At 32.3% G+C, this 19747-nt stretch overlaps 1 protein-coding gene across 1 annotated transcript; it reads left to right on the forward strand.

Annotated features, from left to right (window-relative positions):
• The first annotated feature begins 3112 nt into the window (after nt 1–3112).
• On the forward strand, nt 3113–18711 carry LOC139515411 (uncharacterized). Its single transcript, XM_071304982.1, has 15 exons — nt 3113–3620; nt 4291–4550; nt 5396–5536; nt 7902–8037; nt 9161–9322; nt 9445–9596; nt 11389–11544; nt 13872–13912; nt 14357–14470; nt 15008–15118; nt 15430–15543; nt 15717–15830; nt 16519–16643; nt 17163–17374; nt 18332–18711. The coding sequence occupies exons 1-15, from the start codon at nt 3507–3509 to the stop codon at nt 18513–18515; spliced, it is 2136 nt and encodes a 711-aa protein (XP_071161083.1). The 5' UTR covers nt 3113–3506; the 3' UTR covers nt 18516–18711.
• Nucleotides 18712–19747: the final 1036 nt, after the last annotated feature.

A 19747-nucleotide genomic window follows, 5' to 3' on the forward strand; every position in this document is an offset into this window, starting at 1 on the left:
ATGTTCAATTTACTTGCAGAGTGTCAGATATATTTGTATTGGGGTTGAATTTAGAAGTTTGCAATGACAGATGATATCACAGTGGCTGATATGCACCTTGAAAGTTAAACATCCTATGATAGAAAAATTATGGAAAACCGTATACATGTACTTCCGTCCCATCTTTCCTTCCTACATTACTTGCGACAGTACTGCATTTTTAGTTGAAATAACTAATAAAGGGTAAACATTATAAAATCGATTTCCACAACTCGAGGTAATTTTTGATAAAATGACATCACAAAACGAACAAAACCAGAATCAACCAACAATATGAAAAACCGAATAAAATTTGGAAAAATTAATCGAAGTCAAAAACCCTCTTCGACACCGTTTTTTAAGTGTAACGTGTTGTAAGAACATCGTGCCCAACGATTAAAAGTAGAAATTGAGCAGTCAATACTTTAATTCACCCTTATTACAAGAAGACATGTAGTTTGCGCTTATTTACAGGATGATGGGATGCATGCTAGACTTGCAATTTCAGTCCCTTCTTTATATATCAATCCACAACAGAATATTTTAAGTTTCATATGACCTAGTCTGGCTGTATAGCCCTTTTAATAACATTCCCATAGTTTGAACTTAAGAATAGAAGAGTTTAAATCCTATTCTTATTCTTTAAATCTGTAAATAGAATCTATGAAATATATAAGTTTCTCACTGAAGGTATCCAAAGAAGGTAACCAAAGATTTTGCAACGATGCAAATATTAAACTTAACAATATAAATAGAAATCTTTAACCAATGAATTCAAATTGCAAAAGCTATGCAATTAACAAACATATACATATTAAGCGTCATGTAAATTATTTAAAAAAAAAAACATTGAATATGAAATTTGGAGTTTTACCAAGGGAGCTAATAATTAAATAATAACACTGACTGCCACGCAGCATTTCGGGGACTCTTCCTCTGGTATCTTTCTTCCCTCTTTTTATATAGCTGACTATGCGGGGGCTTTTCTTATTATTGGGGGCATTATGATGACATAAAGTTGTTAATTTCTGTGTCATTTAGTCTCTTGCCAATCATAATACATATTCTTTTATAAATGGCGATGTCGTTTTAACGACATAGCTATGTCGTTCAAACGACATAGTTATGTCGTTATTACGACATGATATGTCGAAATTACGACATAGCGATGTCGTTATTACGACATGTTATGTCGAAATTACGACATAGCGATGTCGTAATAACGACATGTTATGTCGAAATTACGACATGCTATGTCGTAATTTCGACATAATTTTTTTTTTTTGAATGGCCCTTATCGGCTTCCGTAATAACATACTTAAAGTCATATGAAACCTTAGATTAAAAGAAAAATAATGAATATGTTTTTTATAAAACTTATGAACATATACTTTTTTTCTGAAGAAAATTCTGTGATTTGTCCACATTTAGAAGAAGTTTAATTTATTTTAATTGCTTGCTTCCAGGAAGCAATTAAAATGAATTAAACTTGTCAGTGATCGCAATACGCACGGAACTGTCACAGAAGACTAAGTTTCTGATATATACATGCAATGGTTCAAGAATTTGATAAACATTATTTTGAACCAGTCACTCGTTTCATATGACTTTTTAGGTTAACTCGAAGTCTTTGTGGGTAATTTTTATAACTTGTACAATAACAGGACTTCGGTTGCAACTCTTAAGCGTCTATATCATATGTCAAGCCGTACAACGCCTTTGGTGTGGGCAAGTTGTGGCACACAACGGAATTTGTTTTAAAAATATTAAAACAAACACAACTACTGCCGAAGAAGGTGTCTAGTTTGGAAAAATCTCATGTAATGAGATTGCAATAATAAATATCAAAATATGTTTCTCAGTTTTCTTTAATGTCGACTGGCCTATGTTTTCTGGAATAACCTATGTTTGATTAATGCGAGATGAAGAAAACAAGTATCAGTAAAAAAAAAACATGAAAGTTAAATTCCGAAACTTTGAATCATATGACCCCAACAAAAAAGGCTCAACCGTACAAGGTTTAAACACTTAGAACCGTCTACGATGGATAGTTGTCTTATTGGCATTCATACTACAACTACTAGTTGTCTTTGATTGCTGTCTGTCAGATTTAATTGTTTTTCTTATTTTTGTTTTGTCATTTTTAAGATTATCTAACGTTTATCGATTGCACTAGCTCAGTCTAACTTACCTAACGATCACATTGTTTGTCTTCCAATTGAACACATACTTTAGGCATAGTTAACAGCTAGTTTTTGACTCTTTTGCCTATAGACGGATCAACGAACAAAGCCAAGTTCCTTAGGAAGAATGAAACGAAGCTAGCAAAATCCCTTTACTTTACTATCCGCTATAGATGATGTCCTCTCTATAAATAATTCAGTGTTTGTTAACTATGTTGAACGTTCTATGCTTTGTATACTGTTGTTTGCCTTTGGTACTTTTTATTTTTGACATATATATAGCGTTGTCTTTTTACTTTCGATATATGAGTTTGAATAACCTTTTGGTATCTTTCTCCTGTCTTGTATATGATCCTTTAAAACATAAGTCATGGTATGAATGTCAATGAGACAGCTATCCGTCAGAATCCATATGATGTAAGCAACTATAGGTCACATATAGGCCATTAACAATGAGTAAAATAATACCGTATAGTAGGTTTCAAAAGGTCCCGACATGACAAAAAAAAACAGTTAAAAAAACAAAAAAAACTGAAACGACTTATTTCGGTACCATGCTGTGTGTCAGAAATTATTCTGTGAATTGTCAATAAAAATCTTTTTCAGGAATGTTTTGTTCTATTTTGTTGAAAAGAAATTTTGCGAATTTGTTCTCTTTAATTTTTCAAAGAAAAACGATTCTTTACTGTGAATTGTGTTAAAAAATAAGAGTCTTAAAATATAACTTCTGTTCTATTGGACTCTCTCCAAAATACATATCCAGGAAGTTGGACTTTCCAAATAGAATTTTTTTGAACTTCCAGGTAACCTGATTGCTGGTATCTTTTGTCAGAGAACAGTTATATTTCATAGTAGTGTTGCATTGGTCCGTATCTAGCAGAAAGATTTACAACTCTTCTAACTTACAAGTTCTATTGGAATATTATAAAGACAGAGAAAAGCCATATCCATGTGAATTGATAAATCTGATTTTGGGAATAAGCTATCATTAGACAAACTTTTTGATAGTGAAAACATTTGATTTTATAACACATAAATTGATCAACTTACAGTTATATGAAATTTACAGTCGTTCGGAGTTTTTAAAGTGTCAACGCCTCTTGGCACCCGTACAAACTTATCACTGTTGTATTTAAACAGATCGACAAATTATCGCAGTCAGTAGAAGAATCACTTTCATCAAAGGATTTAAATTACTTGATAACTGTATATTACCTACATATATATCATATGGTAATATATAACAGATAGGAAGGGAAAATTGCATCGTTAAAAATTTGGTCACTTGGATATTGTGACCCAAATATGAATTTAGCAGCGTTTTTTGTTTTTATTGGAGTGAATTTTCGAGTAATTTTTGCCAATTTTCTAGGCGGAACTGTGAGTTGGGAACCAATAGGCTTACCACCAAGCACTCAGGTAAATTCTAAACGAAAGCGTTAAAAGGATGAGTTAGGTGTTCAATTATGCTATATTCCCTATATTATTTCGTTTTTTAAAAGTATAATTGACAGCGGGTTTTGAAAAATAAAATCTGACATGGTAAGAATTGAAAGCAATTTATTTTATTGAAGACAAGGTAGAAATAAATATTCTCAGACTCCAAATCAGCCAGTTCAATGTTGGAAACTATTGCGTAGAAAACAAAAACAGATGTAAACAATTACAGGTCAAGTGTTAGTTTTGTCCAGAAATTTTCTATATTTTTCAACGACAAAAAAATCATAACAAATTACCGTATTCGCTTAAATAAAGTGAAAAAAACTGAATACGAATTTAGGAATAAATAAACAATTAAGACTCATACAATTCCGCGATTTTCAACGCCTGGTTTATAAAAAAAAATCAAATTCGAATGCCTTCACAATATATTATCACGTATAATTTTATAACAAATACTAGTATAGCAATAAATGTACTAGGTGGTAATACTAATGTGGATGCACTTTATTAGTAGTTTTTTTTTTTATTAATCTCGAGCGGTAAAAACACAATTGAATATTAATTAAGTGAGGACATTAAAATAGCTTTAGAAATATACTGACGAACTATATATAGAATTCGATTGTCTTTCTGTCTGCTTTGTTAGGTAAACCTTCATGGACGTTATGGATTCCAGTATGGTAAAGGTCCTGGTTGTGGTGTCACAACTGCCGTTGGTTCAAGTTCGTTGACTCATGGCTTGGTTGGTGGTAATAGTCTTGCCTGTACACAAGGATGTACACCTTCACAGAACCTCTCTATGGGAGATCTCAATTATTATTGTGCATCTATCTTAAGGTCTGATTGGGAGCAAGGTGATGAGTTCATCAATCACACATTTCCATCAACTGACAAATTCACAGTGTCGTGAGTACTTGTCTTTTCAATATTTTTCTTCCAGATGTCATTAGTGATCATACCACAAATGCTTTGTTCTTATATTTATATACTATAAGTACACTCCCGTGATATCGCATGTCCGTGACTGACTTAAAGTATATAACTATGCCTAAGCCTTATTTTGCCTTCGAGGGTATGTATCGTTTGCTTTCAACGTTTCTTATAGGGTATTTTATTCTTTACTACCAATCCTGTTCCACGAATATTTGTTGTTCATCGTTCATAGAAAAGAATATATATTATCGTGGTTCAGTATTGATTGTAAATAAAAAATCCAATAAAAAAAAGTTGAAAGCAAATGATATGGACCTACGAAGGCTTATGATATAGGCCCAATTTAAAGACACGACACTAATTTGACTAAAGTATGAAAAAGAACAAAAAGTACATACGTACATTTGTACAAGGATAGATAATATTTATAAAGGTTGATGTTAATAATTTATAGTGGGAGTTTTTTTCTCATTTGCTTTTTCCCCGACAAATGAGACTGTAAAAATGGAACCCCCTTAGTTGCTTTCCTGGGCAACTGAGGGTTGATGTAACAGGTGATTGTTAATATAAAAAAAAAAAAAAAAAAAAAAAAGAACTAAAAATTTCAACAGCTATGAATATAGTCGAAGTAGTATCCACGACCACCAGAAAATTGACACTATTTCTTAACAAACGATAACGTCTCTGTATATACGTAAAATGACTGTAAGCTTACAGAAAATAGTTAACTTTCTGTTTTTACCGAAGGTACTTAATTAAATATGGTAAGGTTTTCAGAATTAAGTTTATATTGTTTATTATTTTTATCATTTTTTAAGATATACTGGGAGTCCTTGGATTCACCACGACTTCGGAACAACGGGAAATATTTACTTCCAAACAACTATTGACCTCAGAGTAAGAAGTGACACGAAGCGACCAAATTCTTCTCCAGTTACATCCTCGTTACCTCAGTATCAGTGAGTAAAATGATTCAAGCCATTATACTGTCAAACAGATAAGATCGGACCTTTAGGTTCTAATTATCGAATGACATTTGGATTTTTCCTTTAGTGTTGGGTGAAAAAAAAGTACATAAAAATTGTCCATATAATAATACAATCTAGACTACCTTCTATAACTCTTGACAGCTTTTTCTATTAACGTGGAAATTTTGTTAGTCGATGGAAATCACCCGATACAATTTTGGACTACAATGATAACAGAGTTTCACAAAAAGTTTGTTAAAATCAGTTGTCTTAACTCTTAATTCTGTAACTGTAACTATGGTTAAGGATATTTTATGCCAGATTTATTTCTAATTGTATATATATTTCATAATGGCCTGTGTGAACATGTTTTGCTTGATGCCTCAATGGTCATTTAGTGGACTGAAATGGACCACCCAGGAACCTTTACAACTAAATCCGAAGGAAGACATTATTTTATAAGAATTTATACAATATCTCACCAATAGTTTCCATTAAAGTACCATCGGTATTATAATTTGGCCGTTGGAACTATTTCAATTATAACGTGTGCCAATTCATCTGTAGTGTAAAACATTTGCTAAATTATCTTTATTTGTACGTTCATCCAACTTATTCCGTGGACATATGCAGTGCTACCTCATTGTTATTCAGACTATAGGTTTGATCCAAATTGATTATAAAGGATGTTTGAAACCCGAACTCGTGTTATCTTTCGGAAGATATTCTGGAAATTGTTTGAAATATAACAAAAACATATAAAACCGTTTGCCTGAGAGAGAAAAAATGAAGATTTTTGATAAATATACAACGTCTTCAAAGGCTAAAAACCCATTAAAATTGGTATTGACCGTTCGGCATTTACAAGATATCTACAGTAGTCTTTTCCTAGCAACCTGGCATTAATATGGTATGGTCCAGATCCTATACCTCTTTTAAAAAGTTTACTTAAATGTGAATTTGATTTTGATTAATTTAATTAGTATGTTTTATTGCAAAAGCTTTTTAAACTATAAGATGTGCTCAAGTTTCTTTTCATGTAAAAGTCTTATTTTACGAGTGATAAAGAAATATATTATAATATTTATTTTGAAAATAGAAGTCATAAAATGTTAAATGCCAAAACGATTTGATGAATGAAACCTATAAGCTGAAATACATGTATATTGCAGAACTTTTATTATCTTGGGCTTAGTGTTTAATCTGGGTATTGCATATGTTGAAAAACTCATCAAATAAGCACCGTCTGTAATATATATAAAAAAAAACGTATACTCCGTTAAATAATGGTCGTATTTTGTGCCAGAAACACTGTCCAAAGCAAATTCTAATTTATGCATAAGCCCATTAGGACTATGGCATTATATCTATAATATTTTATGGTCAAAATGTTATCTTCAAATTGCACTGCTGTATTTAAAACAGACTAAACTAGTCTTAAAATTAATACTCAGTATTATTGCTTGATCTAGTTTTCCCCTCTAAGAGTTACGGAGGAATCAAATCTATTCTTTGACTTGACGTGCAAATATTTGTTAATAGATCTGCCACCTGAGGTATGGGTTTTTGTGAAATGACAATTTTACAAACAGACTTATTTGATTAGCTAGAGTTAAAATTCTCCAGTCGTCAATCGAATTGTAAAGCGTGTATATTATATATGCAGACATTGTTTGTTTCTTACCCTTTCGAAAAAGAATTTCGATTGAAAATAAAAACGATCAGAACTTTGGTTCGATTTATAATTTGTTGCATTGTGTCTACAAGGTATGTGTCTCTATCATTTTATAATAATCATTGTAACATTAGGAAGTAGAAAAGACAAATGTATAATATATTAGTCTGATAAAATAATCACTCAACAAAGCATAAATCAGCTGTCCATGCGTAAGATAAAATATAAAATAAAATATGTATATTTTAGCTAGTAATATAAAAATATGGAGATGGTTTATATAAATGCAACAGTAGTATGCCTTTGTTTAATAATCATAAATCGATTGAGAGAAAACAATCCTGGTCGCAAACCAAAACCGAGGGAATTACATCAACTATAAGAGAAATACAACGGAACAGTAGACACACTGAATTGCTACAAATACAAACGCTTTTAATGAATGATAGCAAATAAGACTTCTATTCATTGAAGTTCAAATGAAGTGGATGTTAGCAATTATATGCAACCGCCCGGCCTTCAACAATGAGAAATCCCTTACCATATATATATAGTTGGCTATAAAAGACCCCGTCACGATAAATACGAAACAACTAACGGACTAATTTATAACAAAGCTATTTACAAAATACATGTCACAAATGTATGCATGTGCAGATGACAATATTTTGGTTATTTTAGAATACCATTTGACTGTATTACCAGTATACAGCTTCCAGTATATGATCCGGATGAAGATGTTACCTCATGCCGATGGTCTGCTGGTGTGGAGTGTGGTGGCGTTTGTAATGGGCTTCCTGAATCAAAGCTAGATTCAGTAAGTTATGATATACATGTATCCTTAATTATTGAATATTCAAGTGTTTATTATCAATCATAACTTTCTGCTTGGTTAAACAATAAACTCATCATAGATACCAGGACTAAATTTTGTATATACGCCAGACGCAAGTTTCGTCTACAAAAGACTCATCAGTGACGCTCAAATCGAAAAAAGTTTAAAAGGCCAAATAAAGTACGAAGTTGAAGAGCATTGAGGACCAAAATTCCTAAAAGTTGCCAAATACAGCTAAGGTAATCTATGCCTGAGGTAGAAAAGCCTTAGTATTTCAAAAATTCAAAATTTTGTAAACAGTTAATTTATAAATATAGCCATATCAATGATAATTCATGTCAGCACACAAGTGCTGACTACTGGACTGGTGATACCCTCGGGGAAATAAATCTCCACCAGCAGTGACATCGACCCAGTGGTTGTAAATAAACTCATCATAGATACCAGGACTAAATTTTGTATATACGCCAGACGCGCGTTTCGTCTACAAAAGACTCATCAATAAGTACATTAAAGATCATTAAAGATATTTTTCATTATAACTTTTCGTACATTTACTGTAAACTTGATAGTGAGACAAAATATCAAAAGGAGCGCCAAAAATCCTGAAAGTACATAAGTTGGTATTGAATATTAATTTGATTATGTCGCTTCAGCAAGGAATCCAAAACTCACAGATGTTTTCTTTTTAGCCGTTGTATTTCACGAAGATTCGAATTGCTAACTGGTGAAATAGCAGTTTATTTAATTTTATGATTCCTAGATTTACCAGGAACGGCCTAAGTTAACCCAGTACCCAGCAAATTGTATAACCTGACGGTGTAAAACGTACTTGGATACTTAAACTTCCATGATCAAAGGTACACATACAGAGAAGCTGAATCCAATAACACCAAGAGAAAAACAAAAATTTACAAATATTTATGTTATAAAATCTATTAGTGTCGAAGTAATGACATCTGAGCTAAGGATACTCTGGGGGACTACCATTGCACCAGCAGTAGTGTCGAGTATTGTATTTTGTATTCAATATTCTTAGAGAATATGAAAAGTTGATATGAATCCTATTTATCCAAACATGCGTTTTCTCTTCTTGTGTTTTCAGCAAAGGTGTATTTTAACAATACAACCAAAGACTGTTACAGGATTTGTCCATAATGGAACCTACATAATCACCCTGACCGTAGAAGATTCTCCACACACCACAATCACAGTTGGTTCTAATACTGTAAACCCAAATACGGCACTGAGTCAGGTACCACTACAGGTATGTGTCTAAATTGGCTTCAACTCCAAATCTGTGTAACAAATTATATATCTGACATTTAACATATGTATAGTATTTTTCAAGTAAAATATCGTGTGGTATATGTTGCTTTTTCTTTCCAGTTTGTGGTAAAGACAGTGAAAGTTCCAACAACGTGTTATGATATTCCACAAATAACAAAACCGACTCCATCAAATGGACAAGTATTTATTGTTCCTACAGGAGAAACATTCAAACAGAAAATATACGCAAAGTTTAATTCGCCAGCTGTGAGGTAAGCTTGTCACTGAAAAAGTCATTGTTTACTTTTAAAAGTTGTCTTTACTGCGCGTGGCGCCTGTTTAGTGAATTCAGTTGACCCTATCGAGCAGACTTGGGGTCAATTACATTGGAATGTAATTAATTAAATTACACATTACATTGCAAAAATGGTCAATTACACTAATTACACATTACACAGTTTTTGAAATGTAATTAATTAAATTACAATTACTTTACTAAAGTAATTAATTAAATTACTAATTACATTTCATCATGATATTTTTTAACAATATTTTACATGTATATATGATGCATGTGTAAAATATTCATGTAAGCATAGTTTAAGCGTTGCATTTGATAATCATTTAATTTATTTATTTTAATGTTTTGTCAATTAGTCTGAATCTTCTGGTCTGAAAACAGCAATTGTAAATAGTCTTTCGACAGGAGCTAATGTTGTGCAAGATATTGCTTGATCAGGACATGGAAGTTTTATGATTAGAAGATCATTATATTGATAGGAGAGGGAATTTGTTCCTATTAACTTGCCAATACATCAAGGGGTATTTTGACATCTAAGAAATGAACTCATTTGAATTTAACATAATATGAATAAAGAAATTATAAATGAATTTAAAATATTTTTTTTTATTTTACTTTAAAAATATTGAAAAGTGTGCTTGTCACAATATTGAAAATAATTTTTAGTACAAATAATGTATATAATGTCTAAATATTAGCAATATTTTGCTAATTAGATGAAATACATGTAATAGTGGCATTGCCCCATAACATTTTAATCTGATTAATTGCTGTTTGTTTTTACAGCTGTTAATTTTTATTTCTATAATCCTTTTGTGTATACTAATTTGACAAAATGATTGTATGCAGTGATTTTAAATTCTAAATGAACTGTCTCAGAAAGATGTTTCACAGTGACACATTTGATTGTTTTTGTTTAACAAGGTGTTAATTACTTATCAATCTATTTAGTTAAAGATCTTTCTTAAAAACTGAACAACCCTTATATGATGTATATATCATTATCACATTTTTTAAATTATAAGACTATTCAAAAAAAAATCTGTAGGTCAAATAAATGATATAAAAACTTCAGAATAAATTACAGACTTCATATATTAAAAAAGCATTGATATTAATATTTGAAAAATATATATAATTTTACAATTTATATTATTAAACACAAATCCTTAACTGTAACACCATAAAAGTACATGTAATTCAAATGTAATTCAAAAGTAATTGAGCATTACATGCTTTTTTCAATGTAATTAATTAAATTACCATTACATGTAATTAAAAAAATGCTCAATTACACATTACATTCAATTACCTGGAAAATTGTAATGCATTACACTTAATTACCATTACATTTTTAATTACCCCATCCCTGCTATCGAGGACAGTAATTGAACTACCACACAAGATTAGCTTACCATGCCATATTCAGTATTAGCTCGGTAGCTGAGTAAGTGAAAGATGATATATTAGTACTTTTATATATCAGGAAATATGACCTTGTCGTGACCAGATAAGAAGCGGTAATGAACTCGATGGTAAAGAGTTTTATCATCAGGGAATACTCATTTTGTCCTGAATTGTAATAAAATGAATAGAATGTGATACAATTATTGCATATTGACCATGGCTGATGTAGTTATATCTCTATTCAATCATTTCTAATATATATATATGGGCGCTTTGTTCTGATTTCTCGACGGAATTGACTGATATTTAACACATAAATCTTAATTTGTATCCAACTTCGATGCTTTTGATTTCAGGATTCAAAATATTGTGACTTCCGTACCTTATCAGACATCAAATACTCCATTACATAATGAAGGTGGTCAGGTATACAGTACAGAGTTTTCATGGAAACCTAAACCTATCCAATACTCTACAAACATCATATGTTTTCAGGCCGTTGATGATAGAGGGTAAGTGACAATTTATTGTTTTAAAAATTATCATGAAATGGTAGTTTTCATTTTTTACCTTATCAGACACTTTTAGCAGTTAGTGTAAAGGGGATGGTCATACGAATGTTTCTTTGTACCCTACATTCTGGTGTTTTCTGGAAAGTTCAACTGCTATGTCTTACTGTAGCCGTAAATTGTGTTACATTTCAGAGAAGACAGTAAAAGAAAGGCGTCGGTCAAGATTTTAATTTGTTTATCACTAGTGTGTTCGTGGGCCTGTTCCTAATTTATGAAATTTATCATGAATGTTATTAACAGTATTGCAACTCCCTCATGCAAAATCTACTTTAGACTTTTTTGGGGTATTGTGTATGCCATTATGGAAGAGAAAAATAATTTATGTGTGTGGACTTAATGTAAAAATTGTCAAACAATCTTGACCGTATTAAACTAACCATCTTTGATATTTAAATCGGCTAGATTTCATCACTTTCGGATTTCTACCCTGATAAGGATACAATATCTGGGGAAAAATGGCTAAACCTCAATTACTATGCTGGCATTACTTGAAAAACCCCAATAAATTTCGGTTACATAAGTTCAGAATAATTATTATGTACACAAATGTATATATGCAATATCTGAAAATATGAAGACGGCATATGAAACTGGTTATGAATATATAAGAATCGTATTGCATGCGCTCTTCATCATGATTTTAATTTTAGTTATAGATTACCTATCATTTTTGCTCAGTCTTTAGTTTCCTATGTGGTGTTGTGTAGTAGAGAGACGAAAGATACACAAGAGTGCACACACTGAAATGTCTCGCCTTCTTTACTAATCATTGATATTATGTTGAGACTCCTAAATATAAAGCTTTATGACGACTGTCACATAAACTTAACATGAACCATGAAAATGAGGCCAAGGTCAGTTGAACCATATGCCAGGCAGACATGTATAGCTAACAATGCTTCCATACAACAAATATAGTTGACCTATTGCTTATAGTTTAAGAAAATAGACCAAAACATAAAAACTTAACACAGAGCAATGAACTGTGAAAACCAGGTCAAGGTCAAATAAAACCTGCACGACTGACATATAGATCATAAAATATTTCCATACACCAAATATAGTTGACCTATGACATAAAGTATAAGATAAAAAGACCAAAACTCAAAAACTTAACTTTGACAATTGAACCATGAAAATGAGGTCAAGGTCAGATGACATCTGCCCGCTAGACATGTACACCTTACAATCATTCTATACAACAAATATAGTAAACCTATTGCATAAAGTATGAGAAAAACAGACCAAAACACAAAAACTTAACTATAACCACTGAACCATGAAAATGAGGTCAAGGTCAGATGACATCTGCCCGCTAGACATGTACACCTTACAATCATTCCATACAACAATATAGTAAACCTATTGCATAAAGTATGAGAAAAACAGACCAAAACACAAAAACTTAACTATAACCACTGAACCATGAAAATGAGGTCAAGGTCAGATGACATCTGCGCGCTAGACATGTACACCTTACAATCATTCCATACAACAAATATAGTAAACCTATTGCATAAAGTATGAGAAAAACAGACCAAAACACAAAAACTTAACTATAACCACTGAACCATGAAAATGAGGTCAAGGTCAGATGACACCTGCCAGTTGGACATGTACACCTTACAGTCCTTCCATACACCAAATATACTAGACCTATTGCTTATAGTATCTGAGATATGGACTTGACCACCAAAACTTAACATTTTTCACTGATCCATGAAATGAGGTCGAGGTCAAGTGAAAACTGTCTGACGGACATGAGGACCTTGCAAGGTACGCACATATTAAATATAGTTATCCTATTACTTACAGTAAGAGAGAATTTAACATTACAAAAAATCTGAACTTTTTTTTCAAGTGGTCACTGAACCATGAAAATGAGGTCAAGGACAATGGACATGTGACTGACGGAAACTTCGTAACATGAGGCATCTATATACAATATATGAAGCATCCACGTCTTCCACCTTCTAAAATATATAGCTTTTAAGAAGTGAGCTAACACCGCCGCCGCCGCCGCCGCCGTAGCCGCCGCCGGATCACTATCCCTATGTCGAGCTTTCTGCAACAAAAGTTGCAGGCTCGACAAAAACGGACATTCACACTTAAAAGTTTGACGTCTTTAGGTCGTTTTTATTATTTGTGACATGGCATTGTTAGCTCGTTTTCGACTTTATGAGTATCAGAGGAAGCAGTAAATGATAATTCGACTCTCTGTAAAAGTATATAAAAAAGGTTAATTGATTTTTGTTTTCAATTGACAGATTGTACAGTGAACAACATTGTTTTACGCTTTTAGCAGGAGGTATGTAACTTTACGAATCTGTAATACAAATGAATATTGAATGATTTTTCATCACTTATAAACTCACACCATTCACACCTTAAGTAGTCCGTCGATAAGGTTAGAAAAAACTTAGAAACTAAGTTAACAACTCCAACAAGCAAAGTTGGCCTTAGATGCTTTTCTGTCATTTTAATTTGGTTATGTTGCTTCTCAAGTATTTATAAATCTCACATAAGTGGCTTTCATTTTATTTTTATTTATTTATTTATTTATTTTTTTTGGGGGGGGGGCATTTCTGATCAAGGATAATCCAGGAAAAAAAACAATTTGGACGCAACAAAATATAATGTTACTCATACATAATATGAAAAAGATGTGTGAATGTGACACCAACCTTTAATACTGATGCTAAAAATGCATCATTTCATCCAAATCAAAGCTAAATTTAACTAATCATTTCAGTGGAGGACCCATGCACAGCAAATCCTTGTGAACATGGAGGTTCGTGTCAAGTGCAGTTGGACAGCTTTGTATGCACATGTACACCGGAATATGAAGGCAGAAACTGTTCAATAGGTATACCATCAATTGTAAATTGTGCATTTTATGAATATATAAAAACATTTAAATGTCGGAAGGAACTGTGTCATTAAAATAAATAGAATTAAAGAGACGCCATTCAAATACTCTTAAATAAGTTTTTTTATTTATTAATGGTGGATTGGGAAACAAGTTATTGCAACTTATGTTAATCCCTTTCCACTTTGCGGGTGCCTGTGCTGCCTTGTGGCGGGATTAGCCTGTTTTGGTTTTTTTTTTTAATCTACAAGGGTGCCTTTTACGTACAAGAGATATGGCTCTCTCTTAACAATAATCTTAAATTGGTTCTGCTATAACTAATATAGTGTGATGTATTACGGCAACTAGTTATACGAACGCCAGAACTATATAGGTTAGTGCTTCTCCATCATAAAACACAAAAATATGTGTCTGTAAAGTATAAGTAATGCTACAATTACGTTTACCTATGTGCTTTGTTCATCATATATTTCAATAATTATACCTCATACATGTCCGATGAAAAAAATACTTCATGTATTTTGATATTTTCAGATATAAATGATTGCTTAAGTTCTCCTTGTAAAAGTGGTGGAACTTGTTGGGACCAAGTCGGTGGATATAAATGTTTCTGTCCAATTGGTTTTATGGGGCACGAATGCTTAGGTGAGTACCTCTTTATTTTGTTTCCTATAAAATACTGGTTTCATGTCAACTACAAACAATATCTACGCAAAGTTGGAATACGGATTCTAATATAGCTTATTACAATACATGATTATGTTGCTTGGCTGATAGCCGACTGCTTAAAACTCATACGGTCGTGTAGACAAAAAATATGCAGCTAGCTGTATACAATAAATAAATGGCAACTACTTGTTAAAGCAAAGATTATTTTATCACAAGATGCTATATCGCGGAAAACCCATGTTTTAAACAATGCAAACAAATAATTTGTATGTTACTCTTACTTGCAGCAATTGATTATTGTGCCTCCTCTCCTTGTCAGAATTTTGGAACCTGCACAACCACAAATACTAGCTATACATGTACGTGTGGCCCTGGATACTCTGGTCACAACTGCAATATAGGTAAGAAAATCTTTTTTCAAACACAGCAATTACCCTGTTTCAAGATAATTTTAAATCAATGTTTGGAGATACAATGTCTTTACTGAGAAGTTTACAAAAATTTATACCAAAAGTATGTATATTTTAATAAACATTTTGTATTCAATTTAACATAATTATACATTAATTCACAGATTTGGACGAGTGTGCCAGCAGCCCATGTGAGAACGGCGGAACTTGTACAGATATGGTCGGTGATTTCTTCTGCGAATGTCCTATTGAATACAAAGGCAAAAACTGTAGCACTCGTAAGTATCTCGCTGACTCAGGTTTTTTTTTATATATATATATCTGACAATCATTCGAATTAACGACTCGAGGTCTTATTGAGGATTAGTGCAAAACAATATTGGTCGCAGTGGAAATGATTCATTATTGACCATTTAAGTCCTGAACGCGTGAATAAATTGCCAAGAAAACTTAATATGGTGGCAACTAGTTCTCTTAAGTTTCTTTCCCGAAATAAATATTATGCATTTAAACATACAGTTAAATTCTGAAAGTTTCAATGGTTGATGAGTCTGGTTAACTCAATTAAAGTAAACCATTTGAAATAAACATAAGCGTCAATTTACTTTAAATGCCACCTTTTATAGTCACCCGTGAATATTTGATATCTATAGACTTTTATAATAGACAGAAAGAACAAAAACAATGTTTATCCTGATAATACAGAACTTACGGCTTAAGCTCACAGGACCGCCATTTGTTGTTTCTTCACATTGCTCCTTTGTGTTCTTCTTAATTCAAATATATCATTTGCAAAGTAGCAATTAAAGATATTGGTTCACTGTAGCTGAAATCATACACATCATAATATTAAACCGAAAATACATTAATGTAATGCTTGAAACAAAAACTTTAATAATTTCCAGTCTAGCAACGAAAATTGATATGCTTAGCCTTCTATCGTCATGCACTTTTTGTCTTTTACAGCACATGATTTTTGCAACCCCAACCCTTGTGCTAACAATGGTGTGTGTACAAACTACAAAGATAGTTACAGATGTTCCTGTCCGAGTGGGTACATTGGTCTGGATTGTGAAATATATCAACCTGAGGTAAATTATTACTTGGAATATAAATATTGACAATTGACCATCTTTAAGTTAGGCATCGTTTCAAGATTGATATGCAAGGTTAATTTTTCTTCGATTTAATGCACACTTAGGGTTGACTTTGTTATATAAGTATGGTAACCCTTGGAATTCCGTTTGGTAGCTAAAATAATTTACGGTACCTATGGTATTGATTGAGTTTTTCTTGTTCTGAAAGGTACTTCAAACTTTATCAATCGATCCATGTTTTCTGTATACAAAGTATGTACGAGAATACAACTTAAAGCCCTTTTTTAATTTTTCTGTTCGACATTTAGCAGACTCCGATCAATCTTTCAGTACTATTGGTGTTGTTTTATGAAGATAACACTTATTTACTCATAACTGCTGCTATAAATACTCAGTAATCATAAGAGACCTTACATTTAGCGCATTCTTGGCACAGACTTTTAAAAAAAGGGATTATCCCCTATCCATAATTCCAAAAGTCATCTTAATAAAATTAATTTTTTTTTCTAACAGAGTTGTGGAGTTGATGATGACAATCACTGTATGTGTTTACTGAATGGTCGTCGTGTAAAGTTACCATTTCCACAACCCAAGGCAGAAGGGTTTTCAACAGATGATTTAATAGCTGGTGTTGTTGGAATACCTATTGGAATAGCTACAGGTTTACTTATGTGTGTTCTCTGGCATAAACTTATCAGACCAAGATGTTTTAATAGAAATGACAGGTATGTGATATTCTTAAACAAAAATTATTAGTTTCATTAAATTTATTATGTTTTAAAATAAATATTGTAATCTATTCGTTCTATAAACATTGTTATTTTACTGCTATACAATTAAGTAGGTTTGGCATGTTAGCAATTGAGACAAATATCCACCAAATCCAAATGAAGTAGGTGTAGCAACTGAACGGCCTTCTATATTGAACAAACCCGTACCGTATAGTTTATACTGTGTTCCTGTCGCGTGGTGTTCTCGTTTGTTGGCGGTGTTTTGATATTGTCATGTGGGCGGGAGGTTTTGCTCGCCGTGGAACCAGATTCGGCCGACCATTTTTTCTTAGAATGTTATGCTAATATAAAAAAGAAGATGTGGCATGATTGCCAATGAGACAACTCTCCACAAGAGACCAAATGACTAGGTCAGGAATATGGCAGTTATTGTCGGGAATATGTCAGTTATTGTCAAATTGTCCATTTCTATGTATGTTGGCGTTTGTTTTTATTGCGGTTCAGTGTTTCTGTTGTTCCTTTGTTTTCCTCTTATAGTTTTGTTTTCTCTTAATCGATTTATGACTATTGGACAGCGGTGTACCTTCTGTTTCCTTTGTTATAGCTGTATTAAAATCCCCGACATGACAAATTACAAAACATTTCAAACGAGAAAACTTGCAACCTGATTTACTCTAAAACAGACATCAGTGACTCCTTATGAGATCAATTGACAACTTTGGCCAGATGTGATATGATTGCCATAGAGACAACTCTTCACAAGAAACCAATGCAAATGACACAGAAATTTCAAAGGAGAAGATATTTGTAAAAGTTAACGGACGACGATGGACGACTACGAAGGAAGACGGACACCAAGTGATGAAAAAAGTCACTTGGCCCAAAAGAGCAAAAATTTATAGGAATTATTTTTGAATTCTATACTGAACTTTTTTTTAATTTTATTTACAGCGTTCGTGGACCCCGATCAAGGCCATCATCAACGAGTTCAGACAGGTCCCTTCTCAGTAGAAGTACAGCTTCACCAAGTGAGATACGAGCCAGTGTTCATTCGCCCATTTCAACCATAAGTGATCCTCCATCTTATACAAATCTTTATAGAAATAATCGTGCATCAGACTGGAGTCCACGATGAAAAACTAGTTTACGTCTGTTGTAAATATACTAAAGGGTGCTAAATCAAACCAATAATCTGTGATAGCTAAACGATTTATTGTATGATTTTTTTTCTATATATATATTTTTGTACAAATTTGTTTTCATATTTCCTTTTTACCACATTCATGTTTTTTTTATATACTAGTATTTGTTTAATAAACTATATATACACACGAGATAACTTATGTCAAGAATAAACATGCCATCACTGTAGAAATAGTCGAAACTTTCAGTGACTGATCTATTGCGATTTTCTAGTGATCTATTGAAAGGCTTCAGCTAAATCTTTTCAATCTCTTCAGAAACAGAAAAACATTTATTGCGTGATTTGATGGCATTCGTTTAAGTCGGATATTGAATAAAATTCTGGCAAGAATTGTTCATATGAGAGCACTAACAATGCAATTTTCCATGTGATGAATATTTTCAAGGTGCATAACTACTTTAAAATAAGGCACTGGCTACGGTTACATGGAAATGTAACAATAATAAAAATATTATTGTTACATTGGAGACTAAATGCCGGAATGCATGGTTGGGTAAGGACCTGTTTAATTACGAATGTAACAATAATTATTGAGGCTACGGTTACATTGCGTTATTGTTACATGAAAAAAGCAATGTACAATGGGACTAGTAATATGTACTAAATAATAAAAGTTGAGGACATTTATTACATACATTTATAACATACAATTTATTTACTGTAATTGTTTATTTACAATGACAATTTCTACAATTCCAGTAAGTTGTTTTTATTTATAAAGTTCGACATATTTTTTGATGAACGAAATTGCGTCCTCCACGGATACGTGTACATACAGAATTTCTTAGTATTTAAGTTACAGTTAGCAAACTTTGCTTTTGATTATCAATTTGCGTCAAGTTATAAAGCTGTATGAAATGTATGTCTTGATATTGTTTCAGTTTCGTTTATTACGCATCCCAAGTTTTATTTTTTTCACCTTAACAAAATTGGTCCAAAGTATAATGACAGTAATAAGAGTAGGTGTGCAGTTAAATACTTTAATCAAAGAGCTGATAGCTCTGAGGTGGAAGAAGGTGAAAAAAAAGGTAACCTGAATTACCACAAAAGCAGCCCCACTTACCAAGGCTGCTTTGATCCATTATCGTTATGATGTATTTTTTTTTTCTTCAAACAAGAAAAGGTCATAAGTACATGGATTTCCCATCCGTACAATCATTTTC

Source organism: Mytilus edulis, chromosome 3, assembly GCF_963676685.1.
Source record: "Mytilus edulis chromosome 3, xbMytEdul2.2, whole genome shotgun sequence".
NCBI lineage: Eukaryota > Metazoa > Mollusca > Bivalvia > Mytilida > Mytilidae > Mytilus > Mytilus edulis.

Excerpts from the sequence above, each read along its gene's own strand:
- LOC139515411 (XM_071304982.1), top strand. The coding sequence starts at position 3,507 with ATGAATTTAGCAGCGTTTTTTGTTTTTATTGGAGTGAATTTTCGAGTA. Across the intron at positions 8,038-9,160 it reads CTGAATCAAAGCTAGATTCA|CAAAGGTGTATTTTAACAAT; the intron begins GTAAGTTATGAT and ends TTGTGTTTTCAG. Across the intron at positions 15,544-15,716 it reads TGGTCACAACTGCAATATAG|ATTTGGACGAGTGTGCCAGC; the intron begins GTAAGAAAATCT and ends ATTAATTCACAG.